This window comes from Lagenorhynchus albirostris, chromosome 3 (genome assembly GCF_949774975.1).
Source record: "Lagenorhynchus albirostris chromosome 3, mLagAlb1.1, whole genome shotgun sequence".
Classification (NCBI taxonomy): domain Eukaryota; kingdom Metazoa; phylum Chordata; class Mammalia; order Artiodactyla; family Delphinidae; genus Lagenorhynchus; species Lagenorhynchus albirostris.
In genome coordinates this window covers 28,635,168-28,662,257 of record NC_083097.1, presented here as the reverse complement: position 1 = coordinate 28,662,257, position 27,090 = coordinate 28,635,168, and the positions used below count along the sequence as shown (strand labels likewise).

General features: G+C 41.7%; 1 protein-coding gene across 2 annotated transcripts in view; it reads left to right on the top strand.

Moving 5' to 3' along the window:
- Window positions 1-27,090, top strand: part of AGXT2 (alanine--glyoxylate aminotransferase 2) — a 44,386-nt gene that overhangs the window by 6,267 nt on the left and 11,029 nt on the right. Inside the window, exons 2-10 of one of the 2 annotated variants that reach the window (XM_060146017.1) lie at window positions 811-896; window positions 2,139-2,323; window positions 9,763-9,886; window positions 11,339-11,433; window positions 12,075-12,168; window positions 12,856-12,949; window positions 17,098-17,198; window positions 17,766-17,858; window positions 26,119-26,251. In XM_060146017.1, coding sequence (XP_060002000.1) covers window positions 811-896; window positions 2,139-2,323; window positions 9,763-9,886; window positions 11,339-11,433; window positions 12,075-12,168; window positions 12,856-12,949; window positions 17,098-17,198; window positions 17,766-17,858; window positions 26,119-26,251 — 1,005 coding nt within the window. Of the gene's footprint in view, window positions 1-807; window positions 897-2,138; window positions 2,324-9,762; window positions 9,887-11,338; window positions 11,434-12,074; window positions 12,169-12,855; window positions 12,950-17,097; window positions 17,199-17,765; window positions 17,859-26,118; window positions 26,252-27,090 lie in introns of both variants that reach the window. The other variant, XM_060146016.1, reaches the window with a different exon arrangement.

The window sequence follows — 27,090 nt, the reverse complement described above, 5'->3', positions numbered from 1 at the left end:
TTACAGTCCATACAGGCAGCAGAGGGAGGAACTTCCCAGGCTTGTGAGGGACCCAGGTGGGAGAAACCATGACTTCCCCCGTATCCTCTGTGCCTTTCCTGACTAGATTTGAGAGGACCTCCCTTTTTTTCTCCAGAAAATTCATTATTTTTTAATTTTTAATTTTATTGAAGCATAGTTGATTTACAGTGTTTTGTTAATTTCTGCTGTACTGCAGTGACTCAGTTATACACATATATTCTTTTACATATTCTTTTCCATTATGATTTATCACAGGATATTGAATATAGTTCCCTGTGCAGTGCAGTAGGACCTTGTTGTTTAAGAAAATTCATTATTAATATACCTCAGTTTGGGGCCTGCGCTCACTGGCCTGGTGACGTCAGAGGCTGGAAAACTCCACCATCCGTGCCGCTCATTGCCTCCGTTTTGAATATGCAGACTTCGTAACTGAGATGCACCTGCGCAGAGCACCAATTACCTCACCTCCTTCCCTACCTGCGATTACCTTTCCCCACATCTAAGACCACCCTGCTTATTCCATAAATATCCCAACTGGGGAGGCAGTTCTGAGACTTGTCCTCCAGTCTCCTCGCTTGGCTGCCTTGTGAGTAAAACTCTTTCTGAGCTGTAAAAAAAAAAAAAAAAAAAAAGATACCTCAGTTTTAAATCCAAAGGCTGATTTAAATAAGAAATAAACAAAAGTGCCTCAGGACTTTGATTCAGGTAACTATAGATGATTTTTACGAACGTGCCTGTGTGATGTTTAGCTGAGGACACTAACACTTCACTTCACTTCACTTTCAGCAGGTGCTTTCTGGACCTCTGTAACCAAGCTCGGTCTTCATACAAAGCCCAGCATGCCTCCGTGTGACTTCACACCTGAAAGATACCAGGTGAGAGTAAGAGCTTTGGGAATACCCCAGCGAGGTGGTTCTTCCTGGGTGGCCTCAAGTAGTTGCTTCCTCAAGAAGGACCCACAGACGGCCCTGCCTGCCACTGAGCCATCCGTCTCAGATGTCCTATCCCTTAAGTCACTGGGAGCATCTGAACTCTCACCTCATTCAGTGGCATTGCAGGAGTTGGTGTGTGTGTGAGACAGAGACAGACAGAGGCAGAGATGGAGAGACAAAACAGAAGGAGACAGAGGATACAAGGAAGAGACTGTCCATGACAATATATGTATCACAGGGATGTAGGCATAGATGTACACACACAAAGAAATACATAGATCACAAATGTGAAGGCTCACGTTTTATTCTATCTCATATGTCAATGCATAATCTGACCTTCCTGAGTCCTCCACCAAAAAATATAAAGTTATCATTTTGCTCTCAGGCTAATAAATATTGGACTCATTCTCTCTCTCTCTCTCTCTGTGTCTCTGTCTCCCTCTCTCCCCAACACCCCTTCATCCTACATAATATTCATAAGTTAGAAATTGTAGAATTAATAGAGTCAGGAGGGACCCACAGAGAGGAGAACTATAGGACAGAGGCTTTGTAATTAAAGACATAAATACCACAAGCACTTCATTGTTTGTTTTTTTCTTCTTCTTTTTTTTTTTTTTTCCGGTACGCAGGCCTCACTGTTGTGTCCTCTCACGTTGCGGAGCACAGGCTCCGGAAGCGCAGGCTCAGCGGCCATGGCTCACGGGCCCAGCCGCTGCGCGGCATGTGGGATCTTCCCGGACCGGGGCACGAACCCGTGTCCCCTGCATCGGCAGGCGGACTCCCAACCACTGTGCCACCAGGGAAGCCCAATTTTTTTATTCTTAAAAAAAAAACACATTACTTCAGACATTTACTTCCAAAGTCTTTTACTTTTTTTCACAGCTATAATTAACTCAAAGCCAAGGCTTTCCATTGAGAGGTAGAAAATTCCAGCCCCCTTCTCCATGTTTGATCCACAAAGGGATTAAAGGGCCACATGAATAATTTCCTCCACTTGAGAGGAAGGACCTGGGTGTCTGTCCTGCAAGGAGGTCACTGGGCAAATAGCTGCCCTGATGAACAAGGGCAGCAGCCCTGTGCCGGGGTGGTGGGAGGCCAGGCACTGCTATATGGACCTGCTAGTGATGTTGCAAGCAATGTGGGGATAAGGAAGATGCTAAACGCTTAAATCTTGCCTACCTACAGTCCCTTGCCTATAATCGAGTCCTGGAGATCCACAAGCAACATCTTTCTCCTGTGCTGACGGCCTATTTCTCAGAGCCCTTGTTGCTCCACCAGGGGCACATGGAGTGGCTCTTTGATTATGAAGGAAACAGATACCTGGACTTCTTTTCTGGGATTGTCACTGTCAGTGTTGGTCACTGCCACCCGTGAGTATGCTTAAAATTCTGGGATTTTCACGCCAGAAAAATATACGATAAACAGGCTAATGATCATGTTCATGATTCAGAACCTCAGTTCAGAGGGGCACTTCAAGATGGCGGAGGAGTAAGACGCGGAGATCACCTTCCTCCCCACAGATACACCAGAAATACATCTACATGTGGAACAACTCCTACAGAACACCCACTGACCGCTGGCAGAACACCTCAGACCTCCCAAAAGGCAAAATACTCCCCACGTACCTGGGTAGGGCCAAAGAAAAAAGAATAAACAGAGACAAAAGAATAGGGACGGGACCTGCACCAGTGGGAGGGAGCTGTGAAGGAGGAAAGGTTTCCACACACTAGGAAGCCCCTTCACAGGCGGAGACTGCGGGTGTTGGAGGGGGAAGCTTCGGAGCCGTGGAGGAGAGCGCAGCCACAGGGGTGCGGAGGGCAAAGTGGAGAGATTACCGCACAGAGGATCGGGGCCGACCGGCACTCACCAGCCTGAGAGGCTTGTCTGCTCACATGCCGGGGCGGGCGGGGTTGGGAGCTGAGGCTCGGACTTCGGTCGGAGCGTCGGGAGAGGACTGGGGTTGGCGGCGTGAACACAGCCTGCAGGGGGTTGGTGCACCACGGCTAGCCGGGAGGGAGTCCGGGGAAAAGTCTGGATCTGCCGAAGAGGCAAGAGACGTTTTCTTCCCTCTTTGTTTCCTGGTGCGCGAGGAGAGGGGATTAAGAGCGCTGCTTAAAGGAGCTCCAGAGACGGGCACGAGCCGCGGCTAAAAGCGTGGACCCCAGAGACGGGCATGAGACGCTAAGGCTGCTGCTGCCGCCACCAAGAAGCCTGTGTGCGAGCACAGGTCACTATCCACAGCCCCCTTCCAGGGAGTCTGTACAACCCGCCACTGCCAGGGTCCCGGGATCCAGGGACAACTTCCCCGGGAGAACGCACAGCGCGCCTCAGGATGGTGCGATGTCACGCCAGCCTCTGCCGCCGCAGGCTCGCCCCGCACTCCGTACCCTTCCCTCCGCCCCGGCCAGAGCCCCCGAATCAGCGGCTCCTTTAACCCCGTCCTGTCTGAGCAAAAAACAGATGCCCTCCAGCGACCTACATGCAGAGGCGGGGCCAAATCCAAAGCTGAACCCCAGGAGCTGTGCGAACAAAGAAGAGAAAGGGAAATCTCTCCCAGCAGCCTCAGAAGCAGCGGATTAAAGCTCCACAATCAACTTGATGTACCCTGCATCTGTGGAATACCTGAATAGACAACGAATCATCCCAAATTGAGGAGGTGGACTTTAGGAGCAACTGTAGAGTTGGGGTTTGCTTTCTGCATCTAATTTGTTTCTGGTTTTATGTATATCTTAGTTTAGTATTTAGAGCTTATTATCATTGGTAGATTTGTTTATTGATTTGGTTGCTCTCTTCTGTCTTTCTTTGTTTTTATTACTTTTAATTTTATAATTTTTAATATTTTTTTATTTTAATAATTTTTTTATTTCCTTCTTTCTTTCTTTTTTTTTTCTCCATTTTCTTCTGAGCCATATGGTTGACAGGGTCTTGGTGCTCCTGCCAGGTGTCAGGCCTGAGCCTAGGAGGTGGGAGAGGTGAGTTCAGGACACTGGTCCACCAGAGACCTCCCAGCTCCATGTAATATCACACGTCAAAAGCTCTCCCAGAGATCTCCATCTCAACGCTAAGACCCAGCTCCACTCAACAACCAGCAAGCTACAGTGCTGGACACCCCATGCCAAACAACTACCAAGACAGGAACACAAACTGATGCATTAGCAAACAAGCTGCCTAAAATCATAATAAGCTCACGGACACCCTAAAACACACCACCAGACGTGGTCCTGCCCACCAGAAAGACAAGATCCAGCCTCATCCACCAGAACACAGGCACCAGTCCCCTCCACCAGGAAGCCTACACTACCCACTGAACCAACCTTACCCACTGAGGGCAGACACCAAAAACAACAGGAACGATGAACCTGCAGCCTGTGAAAAGGAGACCCCAAACACAGTAACTTAAGCAAAATGAGAAGACAGAGAAATACACAGCAGATAAAGGAGCAAGGCAAAAACCCACCAGACCAAACAAATGCAGAGGAAATAGGCAGTCTACTTGAAAAAGAATTCAGAGTAATGATAGTAAAGGTGATCCAAAATCTTGGAAATAGAATGGAGAAAATACAAGACACGTTTACCAAGGACCTAGAAGAATTAAAGAGCAAACAATGATGAACAACACAATAAATGAAATTAAAAATTCTCTAGAAGGAATCAAGAGCAGAATAACTGAGGCAGAAGAACAGATAAGTGACCTAGAAGATAAAATAGGGGAAATAACTATCACAGACCAGAATTAAGAAAAAAGAATGAAAAGAATTGAGGACAGTCTCAGAGACCTCTGGGACAGACAACATTAAACAAACCAACATTCGAATTATAGCGGTCCCAGAAGAAGAGAAAAAAAAAAGGGACTGAGAAAATACTTGAGGAGGTTATACTTGAAAACTTCCCTAATATGGGAAAGGAAATAGTCAATCAAGTCCAGGAAGTGCAGAGAGTCCTATACAGGATAAATCCATGGAGAAACACACCAAGACACATATTAATCAAACTATCAAAAGTTAAATACAAACAAAAAATATTAAAAGCAGCAAGGGAAAAGCAACAAATAACATACAAAGGAATCCCCATAAGGTTAACAGCTGATTTTTCAGCAGAAACTGCAAACCAGAAGGGAGTGGCAGGACATATTTAAAGAGGTGAAAGGGAAAAACCTACAACCAAGAATACTCTACTCAGCAAGGATCTCATTCAGTTTCAACAGAGAAATTAAAACCTTTACAGACAACCAAAAGCTAAGAGAATTCAGCACCACCAAACCAGCTCTACAACAAATGCTAAAGCAACTTCTCTAGACAAGAAACACAAGAGAAGGAAAAGACTTACAATAATAAACCCAAAACAATTAAGAAAATGGTAATAGGAACATACATATCAATAACTACCTTAAATGTAAATGGATTAAATGCTCCAACCAAAAGACATAGACTGGCTGAATGGATACAAAAACAAGACCCACATATGTGCTGTCTACAAGAGACCCACTTCAGACCTACGGACACATACAGACTGAAAGTGAGGGGATGGAAAAAGATATTTCATGCAAATGGAAATCAAAAGAAACCTGGAGTAGCAATACGCATCTCTGATAAAAGAGACTTTAAAATAAAGACTATTACAAGAGACAATAAGAACACTACATAATGATCAAGGGATCAATCCAAGAAGAAGATATAACAATTGTAAATACTTATGCACCCAACATAGGAGCACCTGAATACATAAGGCAAATGCTAACAGCCATAAAAGGGGAAATTGACAGTAACACAATCACAATAGGGGATTTTAACACCCCACTTTCACCAATGGACTTTCACCATGATCCAAAATGAAAATAGATAAGGTAATGCAAGCTTTAAATGACACATTAAAAAAGATGGACTTAATTGATATTTATAGGACATTCCATCCAAAAACAACAGAATGCACATTTTTCTCTAGTGCTCATGGAACATTCTCCAGGATAGATCATATCTTGGGTCACAAATCAAGCCTTGGTAAATTTAAGAAAATTGAAATTATATCAAGTATCTTTTCCGACCACAATGCTATGAGACTAGATATCAATTACAGGAAAAGATCTGTAAAAAATACAAACACATAGAGGCTAACAATACACTACTTAATAACGAAGTGATCACTGAAGAAATCAAAGAGGAAATCAAAAAATACCTAGAAACAAATGACAATGGAGACACGACGACCCAAAATCTATGGGATGCAGCAAAAGCAGTTCTAAGAGGGAAGTTTATAGCAATAAAATCCTACCTTAAGAAACAGGAAACATCTCGAATAAACAAGCTAACCTTGCACCTAAAGCAATTAGAGAAAGAACAACAGAAAAACCCCAAAGTTAGCAGAAGGAAAGAAATCATAAAGATCAGATCAGCATAAATGAAAAAGAAATGAAGGAAACGATAGCAAAGGTCAATAAAACTAAAAGTTGGTTCCTTGAGAAGATAAACAAAATTGATAAAACTTAGCCAGACTCATCAAGAACAAAAGGGAGAAGACTCAAATCAATAGAGTTAGAAATGAAAAAGAAGTAACAACTGACACTGCAGAAATACAAAGGATCATAAGAGATTACAACAAGCAACTATATGCCAATAAAATGGACAACCTGGAAGAAATGGACAAATTCTTAGAAAGCACAACCTCCTGAGACTCAACCAGGAAGAAATAGAAAATATAAACAGACCAATCACAAGCACTGAAGTTGAAACTGTGATTAAAATTTTAATCTTCCAACAAACAAAAGCCCAGGACCAGATGGATTCACAGGTGAATTCCATCAAACATTTAGAAGAGAGCTAACACCTATCCTTCTCAAAATCTTCCAAAATATAGCAGAGGGAGGAACACTCCCAAACTCATTCTACGAGGCCACCATCACCCTGATACCAAAACCAGACAAGGATGTCACAAAGAAAGAAAACTACAGGCCAATATCACTGATGAACTTAGATGCAAAAATCCTCAACAAAATACTAGCAAACACAATCCAACAGCACATTAAACGGATCATATACAATGATCAAGTGGGGTTTATTCCAGGAATGCAAGAATTCTTCAATATACGCAAATCAATCAACGTGATACACCATATTAACAAATTGAAGGAGAAAAACCATATGATCATCTCAATAGATGCAGAGAAAGCTTTTGACAAAATTCAACACCCATTTATGATAAAAACCCTCCAGAAAGTAGGCATAGAGGGAACTTTCCTCAACATAATAAAGGCCATATATGACAAACCCACAGCCAACATTGTCCTCAATGGTGAAAAACTGAAAGCATTTCCACTAAGATCAGGAAGAAGACAAGGTTACTCACTCTCACCACTTTTATTCAACACAGTTTTGGAAGTTTTAGCCACAGCAATCAGAGAAGAAAATGAAATAAAAGGAATCCAAATCGGAAAAGAAGAAGTAAAGCTGTCACTATTTGCAGATGACATGATACTATACATAGAGAATCCTAAAGATGCTACCAGAAAACTACTAGAGCTAATCAATGAATTTGGTAAAGTAGCAGGATACAAAATTAATGCACAGAAATCTCTGGCATTCCTATACACTAAGGATGAAAAATCTGAAAGTGAAATCAAGAAAACACTCCCATTTACCATCGCAAGAAAAAGAATAAAATATCTAGGAATAAACTTACCTAAGGAGACAAAAGACCTGTATGCAGAAAATTATATGACACTGATGAAAGAAATTAAAGATGATACAAATAGATGGAGAGATATACCATGTTCTTGGATTGGAAGAATCAACATTGTGAAAATGAATCTTCTACCCAAAGCAATCTACAGATTCAATGCAATCCCTACCAAACTACCACTGGCATTTTTCACAGAACTAGAACAAAAAATTTCACAATTTGCATGGAAACACAAAAGACCCCGAACAGCCAAAGCAATCTTGAGAATGAAAAATGGAGCTGGAGGAATCAGGCTTTCTGACTTCAGAATATACTACAAATCTACAGTAATCAAGACAGTATGGTACTGGTACAAAAACAGAAAGATAGATCAATGGAACAGGATAGAAATCCCAGAGATAAACCCACGCACATATGGTCACCTTATCTTTGATAAAGGAGGCAGGAATGCACAGTGGAGAAAGGACAGCCTCTTCAATAAGTGGTGCTGGGAAAACTGGACAGCTACATGTAAAAGTATGAAATTAGATCACTCCCTAACACCATACACAAAAATAAGCTCAAAATGGATTAAAGACCTAAATGTAAGGCCAGAAACTATCAAACTCTTAGAGGAAAATATAGGCAGGACACTCTATGACATAAATCACAGCAAGATCCTTTTTGACCCACCTCCTAGAGAAATGGAAATAAAAACAAAAATAAACAAACGGGGCCTAATGAAACTTCAAAGCTTTTGCACAGCAAAGGAAACCATAAACAAGACCAAAAGACAACCCTCAGAATGGGAAAAAATATTTGCAAATGAAGCAACTGACAAAGGATTAATCTCCAAAATTTATAAGCAGCTCATGCAGCTTAATAACAAAAAAACAAACAACCCAATCCAAAAATGGACAGAAGACCTAAATAGACATTTCTCCAAAGAAGATATACAGACTGCCAACAAACACATGAAAGAATGCTCAACATAACTAATCATTAGAGAAATGCAGATTAAAACTACAATGAGATATCATCTCACACAAGTCAGAATGGCCATCATCAAAAAATCTAGAAACAATAAATGCTGGAGAGGGTGTGGAGCAAAGGGAACCCTCTTACACTGTTGGTGGGAATGTAAATTGATACAGCCACTGTGGAGAACAGTATGGAGGTTCCTTAAAATACTACAAATAGAACTACCATATGACCCAGCAATCCCACTACTGGGCATATACCCTGAGAAAACCAAAATTCAAAAAGAGTCATGTACCAAAATGTTCATTGCAGCTCTATTTACAATAGCCTAGAGATGGAAACAACCTAAGTGTCCATCATCGGATGAATGGATAAAGAAGATGTGGCACATATATACAATGGAATATTACTCAGCCATAAAAAGAAACGAAATTGAGCTATTGTAATGAGGTGGATAGACCTAGAGTCTGTCATACAGAGTGAAGTAAGTCAGAAAGAGAGAGACAAATACCGTATGCTAACACATATACATGGAATTTAAGGGGAAAAAAATGTCATGAAGAACCTAGGGGTAAAACAGGAATAAAGACACACACTTACTAGAGAATGGACTTGAGGATATGGGGAGGGGGAAGGGTAAATTGTGACAAAGCGAGAGAGAGGCATGGACATATATACACTACCAAACGTAAGATAGATAGCTAGTGGGAAGCAGCCGCATAGCACAGGGAGATCAGCTGGGTGCTTTGTGACCACCTGGAGGGGTGGGATAGGGAGGGTGGGAGGGAGGGAGATGCAAGCGGGAAGAGATATGGGAACTTATGTATATATATAACTGATTCATTTTGTTGTGAAGCAGAAACTAACACACCATTGTAAAGCAATTATACTCCAATAAAGATGTTAAAAATAAATAAATAAAAATAAAATAAAATCCCCAGCGCATAAGTCTCCTTTTGAACACTCCTCTTGGTGAGGAATTCATTACATTTTGAGGCAACATATCCCATTGCTAGGTACCTCTGGTGGTTAGAGAAACTCTTTCTTGTGTGGGGATGAAATCAGCCTCTTGAAACTCTTTGAGAAATAGCCGTGGGTTTGAGTTCAATGGCCTGTGTTGTGTTGGAGGGACTTGCTCGCTGGCACTGTGGGTAACTCTGCTCTTCTGTTTATCCAGGAAAGTAAACGCAGTGGCACAAAAGCAGCTTGGCCGCCTGTGGCACACAAGTGCCGTCTTCTTCCACCCTCCGATCCACGAATATGCAGAGAAGCTTTCAGCACTTCTTCCTGAACCTCTGAAGGTCTGATGCTTCCAGTTCAAAGGGATAGGAGTCTCATGATCTCAGGGAAGCTGGCTTAGGAAATGAGAGTATGGGTGGGAATCAGGTCTGTTCTTTGAACATCCAAAATGAGTGCGCTAGTGGCCTTATCAGAAAGCACTCTAGGAGAAGAAAGGAATTGATGAATTACTGGTGAAACCAGCCGATGTTCACTTCATCAGTTCCAAACATCTGCCTCTCCTTGGTCACTCTCCTCACCGCCACATCTTTGCAGAAATCACTTAGCGGGAGCCCCAGGCTTCCTGACACTCTCCTCTGTGTTCCACAGGAAGTTTTCATCTCTTTGCTCCACAGCCCCTCTGCAAAGTCATTGGAATTTCTTCTTTTTTTTTTAACTTTTTATTTTATACTGGAGTAGAGTTGCTTAACTATGTTGTGTTAGTTTCAGGCGTCCAGCAAAGTGATTCAGTTATACATAACCATGTATCTATTCTTTTTCAAATTCTTTTCCCATTTAGGTTGTGACATAATATTGAGCAGAGTTCCCTGTGCTACACAGTAGGTCCTTGTTGGTTAACCATTCTTCTTTAACAAAGAGTGGAACCATTTTTTTAGAAAATTAATATACCATTAAGTTCATTTGGTCTGAGATGCACTTTGATATTTTTGCTAAATGAGATGTTTTTCTGAGTCTGAAATGATTGAATTTTTTAACTGAATTGAGATGTTAAAATGTTGGCCAAGGTTTTCATTTCAGGATTCAATGAGTTAATACATATTTAGAACAGTGCGCCGTACCTGGTGTTAGCTATTATGATCATCTTCCTGTATTATTTAGGCACCATATTTACTATGTTATCTACAAGAGATGGAGGACGTTGCAAGCGCTGCAACCTCAGTTCAGGGCAGACATACTCATGGATGAGTAAAGACGAGGAAGCCTGCAAGGGCACAGCCCTGGCCTTCCAGTCCCCGAGCCTGGAGGATCCAGTACCCTTCAGTTCTCCCCTTTCTTTCAAGCAGGATGAGCTGCACTTTTTTGTTTGTTGCTCGTTTGTTTTAACATTCACAAACACCGAACAGGCTCCTCTGGGAGCCTGCCTTGTCTCAAGCCTTCAGAATCAGGTGGGGCAGTTCAGGTTCAAGAAACAAGAGACCTGGTCCTCAGATCCCCTCAGCCACTAACCACTGTATGTCTCAGCAAGTCTCTCCATCTTAGCACTCTGCAGAGAATCAGGTAAAACCAATGAAAATCTGGAATATTTCACAACTCCGACAATCCCTTAGTCATTTTTGTATCTCTAGTGCTTAGCAGCTGCTAAGTGAATAGCTGTAGAATTAATATAGTAATTCAATGACGGGACTGCTGGTACGAAGGGAACTCTCCTTAATAATCAGAGGCTGGGATACACAATTTCGAATGAATTGGGTAATCATGTGTCTCATGACCATGTGTCTTTTTTTTTTCTCCAGGTCATTTTCCTGATGAACAGCGGCTCAGAAGCCAATGACCTAGCCATGCTGATGGCCAGAGCACACTCAAATAACACAGATATCATTTCTTTCAGGTAACCACACCTTGGAACATTCAACTTCAACTTTAACAATTTAATTGACTCACCCCAATATTACATGTTTATCTTTAAAATATAGCCTAAATCAGGAGAGGGGCTTTCCTGGGGTGTTTTTCTAATTTTAGATTTTAGGGCAGGGTCAGTCAAATGAATTTTATGTCTGGATAACACCATCCAAATTGGCCTGATCCAAGGTAGGGGTCCCTGACCGAGGCAACCAAGAGTTTGGAGTCCCAGTTTTGTCATAGATTCTCCTATGGAATTAAAAAGAAGGTGACGTGACAGCTTTTTCACTTTAAAGATGTGGTATAGAAACTAACACACAACGTTTTTCATGACCTATGCTCCAATATAAGAGAAAAATTAAAGATTAAAATTTAAAAAAATAAAAGTTAAAAAAAAAGGTATGGCATTGACTATGACCTATGCCAAATAGTGAATGATTGGTCTGCACCCCCAGAAGCTCATGACTTTGCCCTATGACACTGGGCCCACTTTCATCTCTGCTTATGGTAAGGAGCCATAGCCTGAATAGCCTACATGGACTTCCTTTTTTGTCCTACCCAGTGTTCCACAGGCCAGTGATCATAGAAAAGTAAACTTAACCCAGTCCGCCCACTGTTTTCTCTCTGCAGAGGAGCCTACCATGGATGCAGTCCTTACACACTTGGCTTGACAAATGTAGGGTTCCACAAAATGGAACTCCCCAGTGGGATGGGCTGCCAATCAGTAAGTTTTGAGATTTTTGTCATATTTCTCTAAAAACTCCTGGGTGTGTGGAATCATTTATCAGATTTTCCGGGCATTAGGACTAGAAACTAATACAAATTAGCTTATATTACATAACTATAATGAATCAGGGGCTCAATTTGACTTAATCGAATTAAAGACCATTTAAGGGAAATGTTTCTTAGGAAGACCTTCAGAGTCTGAGTAATAATTAATGACAGAGATTTTTTTAGTTTTCTTTTGCTTTTAAATAAAATCAAGGCAACTGCAAATAAATGCACTGAAATAACTTCCCAGAGCCTTGAATGCATAACATTTCCATAGAGTCATCCCTGTACTCACCTTCTGTTCTCACTCACTGTTTCCACATTTTCAGCATCAGAATCAGATACCTAATTATTCTTATTCTTTCAGATGCCCTTACCGACCAAACTCTTGAGCAAATTGTTTCCAGGCTGACATTGAAATCAGTTTGCTTTGTAGAGTGCCCTCATAATTGATTGCCAAGAAAAAAAATTATCTCTTCAAAGCAGAATATTAGGTTTTTGTCCTAAGTGGGAGAAGAGTAAAGGAGGAATCTTAGTATCAAATTAAGAAGCCCTCTTGCCTTAACTGGCACCATAGGTTGCCCCAAATTGGCTGTCTTGTGTTCACGTCTTGCTAAACTCCCTCTTTTGTCATTTGCAGACGATGTGCCCGGATGTTTTCCGTGGCCCTTGGGGAGGAAGCCACTGCCGAGATTCTCCAGTGCAAACAATTAGGAAATGCAGCTGTGCACCAGGTCCAGCTGGGCAGGGAGGGAGGCACATGGTGGAAGGTCAGGAGGGGTAAGGAATGTGGAGAGAGGCAGAACCATTCCTGGGTGAACAGATTCAAAAAAGTGGGAAAGGGAAAGCCAAGGCAAATACAACTAGGAAATCACCCCTCACTGAACTGACACCTCTTATGCCAATGACCACTATACCATCAGAGCATACACCTCCTGTTAGGAAACTCATCTCAGCATCTCATGCTATCAGAGCTAAGCCAAAAACAGACTGTCACCTGGTGCTTCACTAAAGGCGCTCTCTTAGCTCTCCCAGCAATAGCTCTGCTACCAATTTTAAAAGAAAACAAGGGTTTTTATGAGAGATTGTTTGCCAATTCCCAATGGGAGAAGGGGAAAGGGGAAAGAACACTTAGAAATCTCAAAACTCCAATGAGGAAGTTCCCCAGGAACTCAGAGTACCAGCCAAAATGAGAGCCTTTGTCAAAACAGAAGACCAGGGCTTCCCTGGTGGCGCAGTGGTTGAGAGTCCGCCTGCCGATGCAGGAGACACGGGTTCGTGCCCTGGTCAGGGAAGATCCCACATGCTGCCGAGCGGCTGGGCCCGTGAGCCATGGCTGCTGAGCCTGCACGTCCGGAGCCTGTGCTCTGCAATGGGAGAGGCCACAACAGTGAGAGGCCTGCGTACCGCAAAAAAAAAAAAAAAAACAGAAGACCATTCCTGAAGGCTGCTGACATCTCTTCAAAAGTTGTAAAGGCGTCAGCATCTGTTCTTTGCTCATCAGCAAGGTCCACCTCGCACTTGTCATCCCAGTGCAGGACCCTTTGGACAGCTGCCCCTAAGCAGTGCTGAAGGAAATCACTAAACGCTCCAACTGAGAGATCTTTAATGGAACAGGGTGTCACTGGGCTGAGAGGAAGAATGCAAATGGAAGCCTTAAAAATCAGCTTCGAAAGGAAGAAAATTCAGTCATCTTAAAATTCAGATGGGATAATGGCAATACGGACATAGGAGGATGAAAGAATGAGCTTTAGAACAAGATGTTATAGTCACAGAACTTAAAACCATAGGGAAGTTTAAAGCTATCTTTCACACTCTCCATTTTAAAGATGGAGAAACACGTTCACACCTAGGAGGCCAAGAGCTAGGACTTGACTCCAATTCTTCTGCCCTCAAAGCCAGTACTCCCCAGCCATGACCACCCTTGTTCACACCCATATGCAAGCAGGAGGAACCCAGGCTTAAAAATAATTCCTGCTCTGCTGGCCAGGATTGAAGAGACACATAAGTCAGGAGCCCTGGGTTGGACTTTTAGCCCTACCGTGGCTCAGCTACAAGCAAAAGTTCCATCTTTTGCCTCCGTTTCTCATCTATGAAATGGAGGCGGCAATACCTGCTCCTATGGCCCCTCATCCCAGGCCTTCAAGAGACCAAGGAAGAGAGCTTTTGTAGAGGCAGGCAGACGATAGTGATGCCAAGTACAGTCATGACTGTATCTCATATCCACGTGGCACCAACAACTAAGATCAGTTGGACGAACCTCACAGACGTCAAAAGCACCAGCGCAGAGCTTCAGCGGCAGAAGCCCTCAAGACATGGTCACTTCCTTCCCTCCCAGCTCTGTGTCCCTCCCTCTCTGAGGCCTTCTCTCCCTCAGGCCAACTGGAATATACCAGAGCCCCAGGGTCATCTCTCTAGTGGCCTCTAGAGGTTAAATGATAGTGACAGGCAGACATTTCTGCTTCTCGGAACTGTGATCTTTGGCACGTCTGAAGTCAGCTGTTTTCTTAACGCATATCTTCAAGAGACAGGACTGATATCATATCTTTATACAAAAAGGGACTTCAGGGGCTTCCCTGGTGGCACAGTGGTTGGGAGTCCACCTGCTGATGCGGGGGGCGCGGGTTCGTGCCCCGGTCCGGGAAGATCCCACATGCTGCGGAGTGGCTGGGCCCGTGAGCCATGGTCGCTGAGCCTGCGCATCCGGAGCCTGTGCTCCGCAGCGGGAGAGGCCACAGCAGTGAGAGGCCCGCGTACCGCAAAAAAAAGGGGACTTCAGCCTCCTCTGATGCTGTTAGGGCCTGAGAAGAGTTTGGTATTTGCTGTAAAAAGGCATATTCATATATGTTTATAAATGCATCCCAAAGTGTGAATTATTCTGCGTATAGAAGGTTCCAGTTCTCCATTCCTCTTAGAGTTCATTCAGTGGGCACATCCAGGTGCCAGTCTTGGTTGGGGGCTTTTCTTTCACCTCAAAAGTACATCATCATCCATTTTTGAGCCTAATATAGATATTTGTGGTAGATTTCATTCCCTTCCTCCACCCCCTCCTCAGGATTTTTTCTTTTCCACTGGTCATTCCAGTCCCTGAATTTCAGATGTAACTTGTGATGAAAAGCACCTCTCAACCCACTACCCCAAAATGTTCCAAACCTAGTACTGATCATGTCATTTCTCTTTCTCCTTTTGCAAGACAAGTTTCCTTTTTCTTAAAAAAAATGTTCTTTCTTGGCGTCTCACTCTGCTTAACTCTCTCTTTACCACCGGCTAAAATGAAAACTCTTCCCTCTCTACTCCGTTGCCTGGATAGCATACAGGAGAGCATCCCCTCTCCACTCGCTTGATGTTGTCATGGTGACACTACTGCACCAAGTCTCTCTCCAGAGGCCACCTGACCTGAAGCCACAGCAACGAGCCAATGAAGTAAATGTGAAATGAAGGAAAAAGCCAATGACAGTTGATGACCTCTCATCACCGGATTTATGGGCAGTGGGGGGGGGGGGGAATTATGAAAGATCTAGCGCAGGTTCAAGCAAAACCTTCTCCATGGTTTGGTTTTGTCCAAATTTAAGCCATTAGGGTTGATTTTGCTCCACCCTTTGATTTCTCTAGTTACAAATGATCTTACTAAATTCCCCAATTATATCCTTTGAACATATATCTAATTCACCCTTTAGGGCCATCCTAGGTTGTTTTCTCTTCCTTTCCTAATAATAATAGGAAATTTCAACCTCTAGGGGCACAGATTTATTTGTCTACTATATCCTACCCATCATACAACATAAGTGATGCTAAAAAATGTACTTCCTGGGTTGGCTATTCATGTCATTACTTCCTTCTTCAAACCCCCAACCCTCAATTCCAACTAACTAAAGATCAGGTAACTCTGTCAAGCAAGCTTTCCCAAACATCGCATGTAGCCTCAAAGTATGTTTGGGGCCAGGTCATGTTTTTCCCACTTTTTAATGAAGAGCTGAAGTATTCAATATAAAATATATTTATGGTTCACTTTTGAAGACGATAACTGAAGGTTTCCATTCCTTATCTCTAGCCTTCAGTAGACAGGATCGCAGCCATGCCTCTAAGCAAGCATCATGATGGTGGATGGTGACTTGCCTCCCAGACTGCTTTCAGCAGAAACCCCCCCATCACACCCAGCTCTCTCTCTGAATCTCTTCTGCTATCCGTGGATGTGGGTTTAGATTCAGAGACTATGTGATGCTGTTTAGAACCAAATTACAGGTGTGGATAAAAATTCTGAAGGTTCAGTCATATATGGATGTACTTGATCTTGGACCTTTGCTATTCCAGAGGAGAAAGCTTCCTCTGCCTTGCTATAAGGGATGAAAGTTATCTGACTGTAGTACATTCCTCTTTAGACTGAATTCTGATTGCTATATAAACATATTTATTAACGATAAAGACTGAGATACTTTGTCGCTTTAAAATTGCACATCAGATTAAGTAGCAATGAAAGGTAAACATGGTTATTTCCAAATAGATTAAATCCACACAGCAATTACATTTGAATTAAATCTACACTGTTGAGAGGATCAGTATCCTTAGATAAAACAGCTATCAATACCAGACTCAATGATGCTTTGGAGCATTGCTTCTCCAGGTGGAAACAACTGAAGTGGTTTGCTTATGCTTTTGTGGCTATGCTAGTCTAGCTGCTTGAAACAAAGTATGAGTCATTCTGACAGAATGTTCAGAACATTCAGAAACCTATATCCTCATATCCTGGTTTACTGTATCTTGAGGGACTCTATTCAATTTACTGTCCTGTTTTCTTTTTTCCTGTTTCCCCCCCATTCTTCTGGATGCCATTCTCACATCTTCAAATGCTGTGTTTTCTGTTGTTGTTGTTTGTTTTTTGCAGACTGCTGCCAAGCTAAAGACCAGTATATTGAACAATTCAAAGATACTCTGAACACTTCTGTGGCCAAATCAATTGCTGGATTTTTTGCAGAGCCGATTCAAGTGAGTGTATTAACCAAACATTAATTGAGCTCAGTTCTAAATTATCAGATTTTTAACTCATACATTCTAGAGAATTCCAAATTATTTAAGTGACCACTGCTATGTCCCTCTCCAAACTTCATTCATTCCATTGGTCCCCTTAAAAAAAAGATGAGGGGGTGCTGGTTTTCAGTTGACCTTTGAAAAAACCATCTCCTGCACTCCCAGACTGAACAGAGAGATAGATGAAACTATTGAATCCCTAAATCTGTAAAAATAGACAATCCCAGCAATTTTTAGTTCTTTATCACCCACATTGTCAGGGGGAGCCTTTCTATAATCTTACTAAATCCCCTAATCTACTTTTCCTCTACTCTCAGGAAAGAATATGTTTGCATCCTTTTTCAGCAGGCATGGCATAAGAGTAATGGCCCCTCTTCACCCATAGTTGAAACAGTTCTAGAGACTGTTTTAAAAATTGCTAGTATCACTAACGCTAATATTGATCATAAGCCGTCTTCAATTCTCTTTTAGTACTTTCAAGGGCTGTGCTGTTACTCTAAGTCTTCTTGGTTTGGTCTTTTGCAGGGGGTGAATGGCGTTGTCCAGTACCCAAAGGGGTTTCTAAAGGAAGCCTTCGAGCTGGTTCGTGAGCGGGGAGGCGTGTGCATCACAGATGAAGTGAGTGGTCATGGAATAGGTGCGATTCAGTGCAGCCGGGACAGGAAAAGCACAAGGAGAAACTTCTTTAAACCCTCCTCTGTTGTCCAGGCAGAAAGCAACCACTCTGGGGATTCCAAGACTTGGGTATAAGTTAATGAAGCTTTGGCTAGTTGACTGGTTAGTTCGTTATTGGATTAGTTTGTCTGTTTAATCAAGTACAACAGAACTTAAACATCCAAATTGAAGTCTATCAAATAAATTGTTAACAGGCATAGGTGATGCTGCCATTCCTCAACATACTTTTAAAATTCCTTTTGGGGAGTGCATGTCAGGAGCAGCTTAACCTTAGTTTAATCTCATAACCAAGTTTTCATCTTAATTTTTGTCAAAATAGTATTAACCAGTCTGGAAGCATTCATCTTACCTTAATAACAAAATTTGTTTGGAAATCATACTTAAAAAGAAAAGGTCCCACCTCTAAGTTAGAAGAGGGCCACCATCATAGATATTCAAAGAGTAGTACCAGGGACTTCCCTGGTGGTCCAGTAGTTGGGACTCCACGCTTCCACTGCAGGGTCATGGGTTCAATCCCTGGTCTGGGAACTAAAATCCCACATGCCATGCTGCATGGTCAAAAAAATTAAAAAAATTTTTAAGTAGTTCCAAAAAGTAAATTCTAAAATAGTTATGTCAACATTGTTGGAATAATCATACAGTATCTCTAAGGGAACACTTTAAGGGAATAAAATCCATGGACTCTGTGAGCTCTAGCCTGTGTCTTTCCTAAAGGGATTAATTTACATTATAATCACACCCCTTATTGGAGTGTATCTGGTCTTCTACCTCCTGAGAATAGCAATGGAGATCAAAAGACCAGAGGGTAGTCGCCACAGCCTCCAAAGTGCTCCTGAATCATTTCTGGGTCCTGATTCTAACAAGTGGTTAGACCACAAAAAACAGGTGGAGAACTTGAATGATTCATACCTGTTTCAGTCCTGCCATCTTTGCCTAAACAGTTTTCTTCAACTAAAACATCCCCTATAGGGGACAATGGGCTGCCCCCTCAGCAGAATTCTTTTGCAGTTTCCTCCCATGCAGCCAGGTCTCTGTGATCCCCAGATGAACTGGATGACCCCCGGGCATTGCACAGAGAAGCGTGGGCCAGCTCCTCCTGCTGTGTCCATCCTCCCTTTCCCATCCTGTCCATACAAGTTTAGGGGACGTGAACCAAAGTCCTGAAGAAAGTTAATCTGCTATTAAAAGAAGAAAAGTCTATTCAGTCAGTTTATAATTAACTACACTGGTGAAGAGAATAAGCTTTAACCTTTGGAATCAGTCACAGTGAAGCTGCCACCATTGGATTAATTAGCGGGAAGGTAGATTGAATTCAAAGAAACTAATGGATTTCAGAATTTCCTACGGTATATGTTTTTATCATTTTCAACAACCTAATTGGAAACTAACACAGGGTGACCTTCAGAAGGACTGTCCTAATGAGTAGGTAAAGATAATAGCTAGAACTTTCTGAGCACTTACTAAGTGTCAGGCGCTGTTCATAATGCTTTGTATGTAACAACTAAGTTAATATTCATCACGGTTCTGTAAGGAGTGTCCAGTTGTAATTATGCCCATTTTACAGATGAGTGAATTGAAGTCCAAGATGGTTAATTTGCCTGTTCAGATCATGCAGTTAGTAGGGACAGACCCAGAATTCAAACCACACTAAGCCAAGACCACACTAACCACTGGGTAAACCTGCCTCTCAAGAATGACAGAAGAGTAGACAGACTCATCCACCAAAGGACAGACAGCAGAAGCAAGAAGAACTACAATCCTGCAGCCTGTGGAACAAAAACCACATTCATAGAACGATAGACAAGATGAAAAGGCAGAGAGCTATGCACCAGATGAAGGAACAAGATAAAACCCCAGAAAAACAATTAAATGAAGTGGAGATAGGCAACCTTCCAGAAAAAGAATTCAGAATAATGATAGTGAAGATGATCCAGGTCCTCGGAAAAAGAATGGAGGCAAAGATCGAGAAGATGCAAGAAATGTCTTTAAAAGACCTAGAAGAATTAAAGAACAAACAAACAGAGATGAACAATACAATAACTGAAATGAAAACTACGCTAGAAGGAATCAATAGCAGAATAACTGAGGCAGAAGAAGGGATAAGTGACCTGGAAGACAGAATGGTGGAATTCACTGCTGCAGAACAGAATAAAGAAAAAAGAATGAAAAGAAATGATGACAGCCTAAGAGACCTCTGGGACAACATTAAATGCAACAACATTTGCATTATAGGTGTCCCAGAAGGAGAAGAGAGAGAGAAAGGACCAGATAAAATATTTGAAGAGATTACAGTCGAAAACTTCCCTAACATGGGAAAGGAAACAGCCACCCAAGACCAGGAAGCGCAGTGAGTCCCATACAGGATGAACCCAAGGAGAAACACACCGAGACACATAGTAATCAAATTGGCAAAAATTAAAGACAAAGAAAAATTATTGAAAGCAGCAAGGGAAAAATGACAAATAACATACAAGGGAATTCCCATAAGGTTAACAGCTGATTTCTCAGCAGAAACTCTACAAACCAGAAGGGAGTGGCATGATATACTTAAAGTGATGAAAGGGAAGAACCTACAACCAAGATTACTCTACCTGACAAGGATCTCATTCAGATTCAATGGAGAAATCAAAAGCTTTAGAGACAAACAAAAGCTAAGAGAATTCAGCAGCACCAAACCAGCTCTACAACAAATGCTAAAGGAACTTCTCTAAGTGGGAAACACAAGAGAAGAAAAGGACCTACAAAAACAAACCCAAAACAATTAAGAAAATGATCATAGGAACATACATATCGATAATTACCTTAAACGTGAATGGATTAAATGCTCCAACCAAAAGACACAGGCTTGCTGAATGGATACAAAGACAAGACCCATATATACGCTGTATACAAGAGACCACTTCAGACCTAGGGACACATACAGACTGAAAGTGAGGGGATGGAAAAAGATATTCCATGCAAATGGAAATCAAAAGAAAGCTGGAATAGCAATACTCATATCAGATAAAATAGACTTTAAAATAAACAATGTTCCAAGAGACAAGGAAGGACACTACATAATGATCAAGGGATCAATCCATGAAAAATATATGACAATTATAAATATATATGCACCCAACAAAGGAGCACCTCAATACATAAGGCAACTGCTAACAGCTATAAAAGAGGAAATTTACAGTAACACAATAATAGTGGGGGACTTTAACATCTCATGTACACCAATGGACAGATCATCCAAAATGAAAATAAATAAGGAAACACAAGCTTTAAATGACACAATAGACCAGATAGATTTAATTCATATTTATAGGACATTACATCCAAAAACAGCAGATTACACTTTCTTCTCAAGTGGGCACGGAACATTCTCCAGGATAGATCACATCTTGAATCATAAATCAAGCCTCAGTAAATTTAAGAATGTTGAAATCATATCAAGCATCTTTTCTGACCACAGCCCTATGAGATTAGAAATGAATTACAGGGGGAAAAAATGTAAAAAACACAAACACATGGAGGCTAAACAATACGTTACTAAATAACCAAGAGATCACTGAAGAAATCAAAGAGGAAATCAAAAAATACCTAGAGACAAATGACAATGAAAACACGACAATCCAAAACCTATGGGATGCAGCAAAAGCAGTTCTAAAAAGGAAGTTTATAGCTATACAAGCCTACCACAAGAAATAAGAAACAACTCAAATAAACAATCTAACCTTACACCTAAAGGAACTAGAGAAAGAAGAACAAACAACACCCATAGTTAGCAAAAGGAAAGAAATCATAAAGAGCAGAGCAGAAATAAATGAAATAGAAACAAAGAAAACAATAGCAAAGATAAATAAAACTAAAAGCTGGTTCTTTGAGATGATAAAAAAAATTGATAAGCCATTAGCCAGACTCATCAAGAAAAAGAGGGAGAGGACTCAAATCAATAAAATTAGAAATGAAAACGGAGAAGTTACAACAGACATGGCAGAAATACAAAGCATCCTAAGAGACTACTATAAGCAACCCTATGCCAATAAAATGGACAACCTGGAAGAAATGGACAAATTCTTAGAAAGGTATAACCTTCCAAGACTGAACCAGGAAGAAATAGAAAATATGAGCAGACCAATCAAAAGTAATGAAATTGAAACTGTGATTAAAAATCTTCCAACAAACAAAAGTCCAGGACAGATGGCTTCACAGGTGAATTCTATCAAACATTTAGAGAAGAGCTAACACCCATCCTTCTCAAACTCTTCCAAAAATTTGCAGAGGAAGGAACACTCCCAAACTCATTCTATGAGGCCAGCATCACCCTGATACCAAAACCAGACAGAGATACTACAAAAAAAGAAAATTACAGACCAATATCACTGATGAATATAGATGCAAAAATCCTCAACAAAATACTAACAAACAGAATCCAACAACACATTAAAAGAATCATACACCATGATCGAGTGGGATTTATCCCAGGGATGCAAGGATTCTTCAATATACACAACTCAATCAATGTGATACACCATATTAACAAATTGAAGAAGAAAAACCATATGATCACCTCAATAGATGCAGAAAAATCTTTCAACAGCATTCAACACCCATTTATGACAAAAACTCTCCAGAAAGTGGGCACAGAGGGAACCTACCTCAACATAATTAAGGCCATATATGACAAACCCACAGCAAACATCATTCTCAATGGTGAAAAACTGAAACCATTTCCTCTAAGATCAGGAACAAGACAAGGTTGTCCACTCTCACCACTATTATTCAACATAATTTTGGAAGTCCTAGCCATGGCAATCAGCAAAGAAAAAGAAATAAAAGGAATACAAATTGGAAAAGAAGAAGTAAAACTGTCACTGTTTGGAGATGACACAATACTATACATAGAGAATCCTAAAGATGCTACCAGAAAACTACTAGAGCTAATCAATGCATTTGGTAAAGTAGCAGGATACAAAATTAATGCACAGAAATCTCTTGCATTCCTATACACTAATGATGAAAATTCTGAAAGAGAAAGTAAGGAAACACTCCCATTTACCATTGCAAAAAAAGAATAAAATACCTAGGAATAAACCTACCTAGGGAGAAAAAAGACCTGTATACAGAAAACTATAAGACACTGATGAAAGAAATTAAAGATGATGCCAACAGATGGAGAGACATACCACGTTCTTGGGTTGGAAGAATCAATTGTGAAAATCACTATACTACCCAAAGCAATCTACAGATTCAATGCAATCCCTAGGAAATTACCAATGGCATTTTTTATGGAAGTAGAACAAAAAATCTTAAAATTTGTATGGAGACACAAAAGACCCTGAATAGCCAAAGCAGGCTTGAGGGAAAAAAACAGAGCTGGAGGAATCAGACTCCCTGACTTCAGACTATACTACAAAGCTACAGTAATCAAGACAATACGTACTGGCACAAAAACAGAAACATAGATCAATGGAACAAGATAGAAAGCCCAGAGATGAACCCACACACCTATGGTCAACTAATCTATGACAAAGGAGGCAAGGATATAAAATGGAGAAAAGACAGTCTCTTCAATAAGTGGTGCTGGAAAAGCTGGACAGCTACATGTAAAAGAATGAAATTAGAACACTCCCTAACGCCATACACAAAAATAAACTCAAAATGGATTACAGACCTAAATGTAAGACTGGACACTATAAAACTCTTAGAGGAAAACATAGGAAGAACACTCTTTGACATAAATCACAGCAAGATCTTTTTTGATTCACCTCCTAGAGTAATGGAAATAAAAACAGAAGTAAACAAACGGGGCCTAATGAAACTTCAAAGCTTTTGCACCGCAAAGGAAACCATAAACAAGGTGAAAAGACAACCCTCAGAATGGGAGAAAATATTTGCAAACGAATCAATGGGCAAAGGATTAATCTCCAAAATATATAGACAGCTCATGCAGCTCAATATCAAAAAAAACAAACAACCCAATCCAAAAATGGGCAGAAGACCTAAACAGACATTTCACCAAAGAAGACATACAGATGGCCAAGAAGCACATGAAAAGCTGCTCAACATCACTAATTATTAGAGAAATGCAAATCAAAACTACAGTGAGGTATCACCTCACACCAGTTAGAATGGGCATCATCAGAAAATCTACAAACAACAAATGCTGGAGAGGGTGTGGAGAAAAGGGACCCCTCTTGCACTGTTGGTGGGAATGTAAATTGATACAGCCACTATGGAGAAGAGTATGGAGCTTCCTTAAAAAACTGAAAATAGAATTACCACATGATCCAGAAATCCCACTACTGGACATATACCCAGAGAAAAACATAATTCAAAAAGACACATGTGGGCTTCCCTGGTAGCGTAGTGGTTGAGAGTCCGCCTGCTGATGCAGGGGACACGGGTTCATGTCCCGGTCCGGGAAGATCCCACATGCCGCGGAGTGGCTGGGCCCGTGAGCCATGGCCGCTGAGCCTGCGCATCCGGAGCCTGTGCTCCGCAACGGGAGAGGCCACAACAGTGAGAGGCCCGCGTACAGCCAAAAAAAAAAAAAAAAAAAAAAGAATGAATCATCTCTGTTCAACTAAAAGATTCTGTGGAACTGATACTTCTTAGGTGGCTAAACACGGTTTATGGTCCTACATAATTTCACGTGTTGTCCAAGCAGTCTGATCTTTCACCATTCATTGATGGTACTTTGATAGATGAAGTGAAAAATTAAGATTGGCAGAAAGGCAAAATGGATGGATTTGCCATGAACTCTTCCTATGTTATCTCATTTGGGCAAATTCATCAGCTTGTCCAGAGGCCCGTAACTAGGAAGTCGGAGACCCAGGATTCGAGCCCACGTCTGTCTGACTCCCACGTCTAAGCTCTTCTACGTTGTTCACTCTCGTCTAATTGTAACCCCCAACATCTGCCTTTGCAGCAGCACCCTGGAGAGAGCAAGAAAATAATCAGGAAGCCTGAGAAGGACCCTTGCTCTTTCAAGTGCATTTCAGAATCAGCTTCAAGTGCCCACACCTCTACCCCAGACATGCAATGTGTGTATGTGTAGACAGAGAGATAGACAGACAGCCCAGGAGGCTGAGAACCAGAAGGAGATCAAGGAACCTTCACCAAAAAGGCTCTGGCGAAAATTTGCATAGAAATGTTTGTGTGGCTTTATTCACTTAGGCACTTCCGCCACTTTTTTATCCATTCTACAAACACTAAGTGTCTACTTTTATCAGGCACTCTGCTAGGTATTGTGGATAAAGAGAAAAATAAGATACATGTATGCTGGTGATAGTAGTCCAAGGTGAGAGGTTCTGACGGCAGCTTAGGTGCCTTGAGTGGGGGCCCTAGTGCAGCTCAGGAGAATCTTCCTATGCCAAATAATGATGAAACTGTGTCTTGAAAGAGAAGAGGAGTTAGTGAGATGAAGAAGCGGGGAGAGGGCTTTCTAGAAATAGGAAACAGCATGCACAAAACAACTAAGTTCAACTTAGCTCCATCCTGACTTAACTGACTCAGCTGGGTCCTCCTCATGACTAATTCCCAGGAGGAAAAAGAAATCACAGGGAAGAGGACAACCAGCCTGTCTGGGCTGGGTGGTGGACACCCCAGCACCAATTTGCTTACTGTAACTCCTGCTTCATCCAGCCTGGGGCAGACGCAGCCTTACACATAGGAGATCCTTATCAAGGATTGCTAATCACAATCACCTTTTTCACATGCATTATGTATATGACCCTCACAGCAGCCCTGTGATGTATTGCTATTGTTTCCACTCAACAGTGTTAACATGGATTCAGAGGAGTTAAAAACCATGTCTAGAACCACACAATGCTAGTAACCGGCTTTTGGTGCCTAAAAAGTCAGGTGCAGCCTGGAGGGGTGGGATAGGGAGGGTGGGAGGGAGGGAGACGCAAGAGGGAAGAGATATGGGAACATATGTATATGTATAACTGATTCACTTTGTTATAAAGCAGAAACTAACACACCATTGTAAAGCAATTATACCCCAATAAAGATGTTAAAAAAATAAAAGGTCAGGTGCAGAATAAGTGCTTTCTCCATAATAGTATGAGGATGGTGATGACGATGACTGATGATGATGATGATGTTAGGAAGGAGGAGATGGAAGAGGAGGAAAGAGAAGAGACCAGAGAGTCAAGAAAAAAACCAACATTTCTTTGAAAGTTTTCCAATGATTTGGGACTTGTTTTCACAGGTGCAGACAGGATTTGGAAGGTTGGGTTCTCACTTCTGGGGCTTCCAAACGCACGGTGTCCTGCCGGATATTGTCACCATGGCTAAAGGGATTGGGAATGGTTTTCCCATGGCAGCAGTTGTGACAACTCCAGGTAGGAACTACAGGCAGTTTGTGTCTGCTTCTGGGTCTCCTGCATCAGCAATGGCAGAAAACATGTGTATGGGAACTTGTGTGGGCTAGAGACAGTGATGGGATTCCCAAGCAATGAAAAAGGGAAACTGTCTGCCAGATGGTGGAAGAGATGGAAGAAAACCAGCCCTTTTTGCTTTTGCTGTAGAGAAGACTAATTCTCCCAGACCCACAATGAAATACAGGGTTCTACTCTACTGACAACGTCTAGGCAAACGTGCCACAAAAACAAAACCAACACAAGAGATCATTGCTAAACAACCTGAAGCCAGTGCTGAAGTTTCCAAGGGAATCATATTCTTGAAGGACACCCTGACCTAGTCTTGCCACACCAATAAGCTATAGACTCAAGGTCCAGGTGATAGTTTTCTCTGTTGATCATCAGCAAAACAGCTAAAGACAATACAATCTCACTTTGCTATAACATTCTATAAAATGAACATTAGAATTAGCTGTATTTCCCATTTTAGTGAGGTTTTACAGAAAAGAATTTTATGAACCATTTAGTGTTGAAAATCTTAAAATTATTTCATTTGTTTTTCCAACCAATAGTAAGCATACTTGAGAGGCTCCAAAGTATAATTAAGTGCCTTGTAAGAGCTCAGTGTTGTTTTTTTTTTTGTGGTACGCAGGCCTCTCACTGTTGGGGCCTCTCCCGTTGCGGAGCACAGGATCCGGACGCGCAGGCTCTGTGGCCATGGCTCACGGGCTCAGCCGCTCCGCAGCATGTGGGATCTTCCTGGACCGGGGCACAAACCCATGTCCCCTGCATCAGCAGGCGGACTCTCAACCACTGTGCCA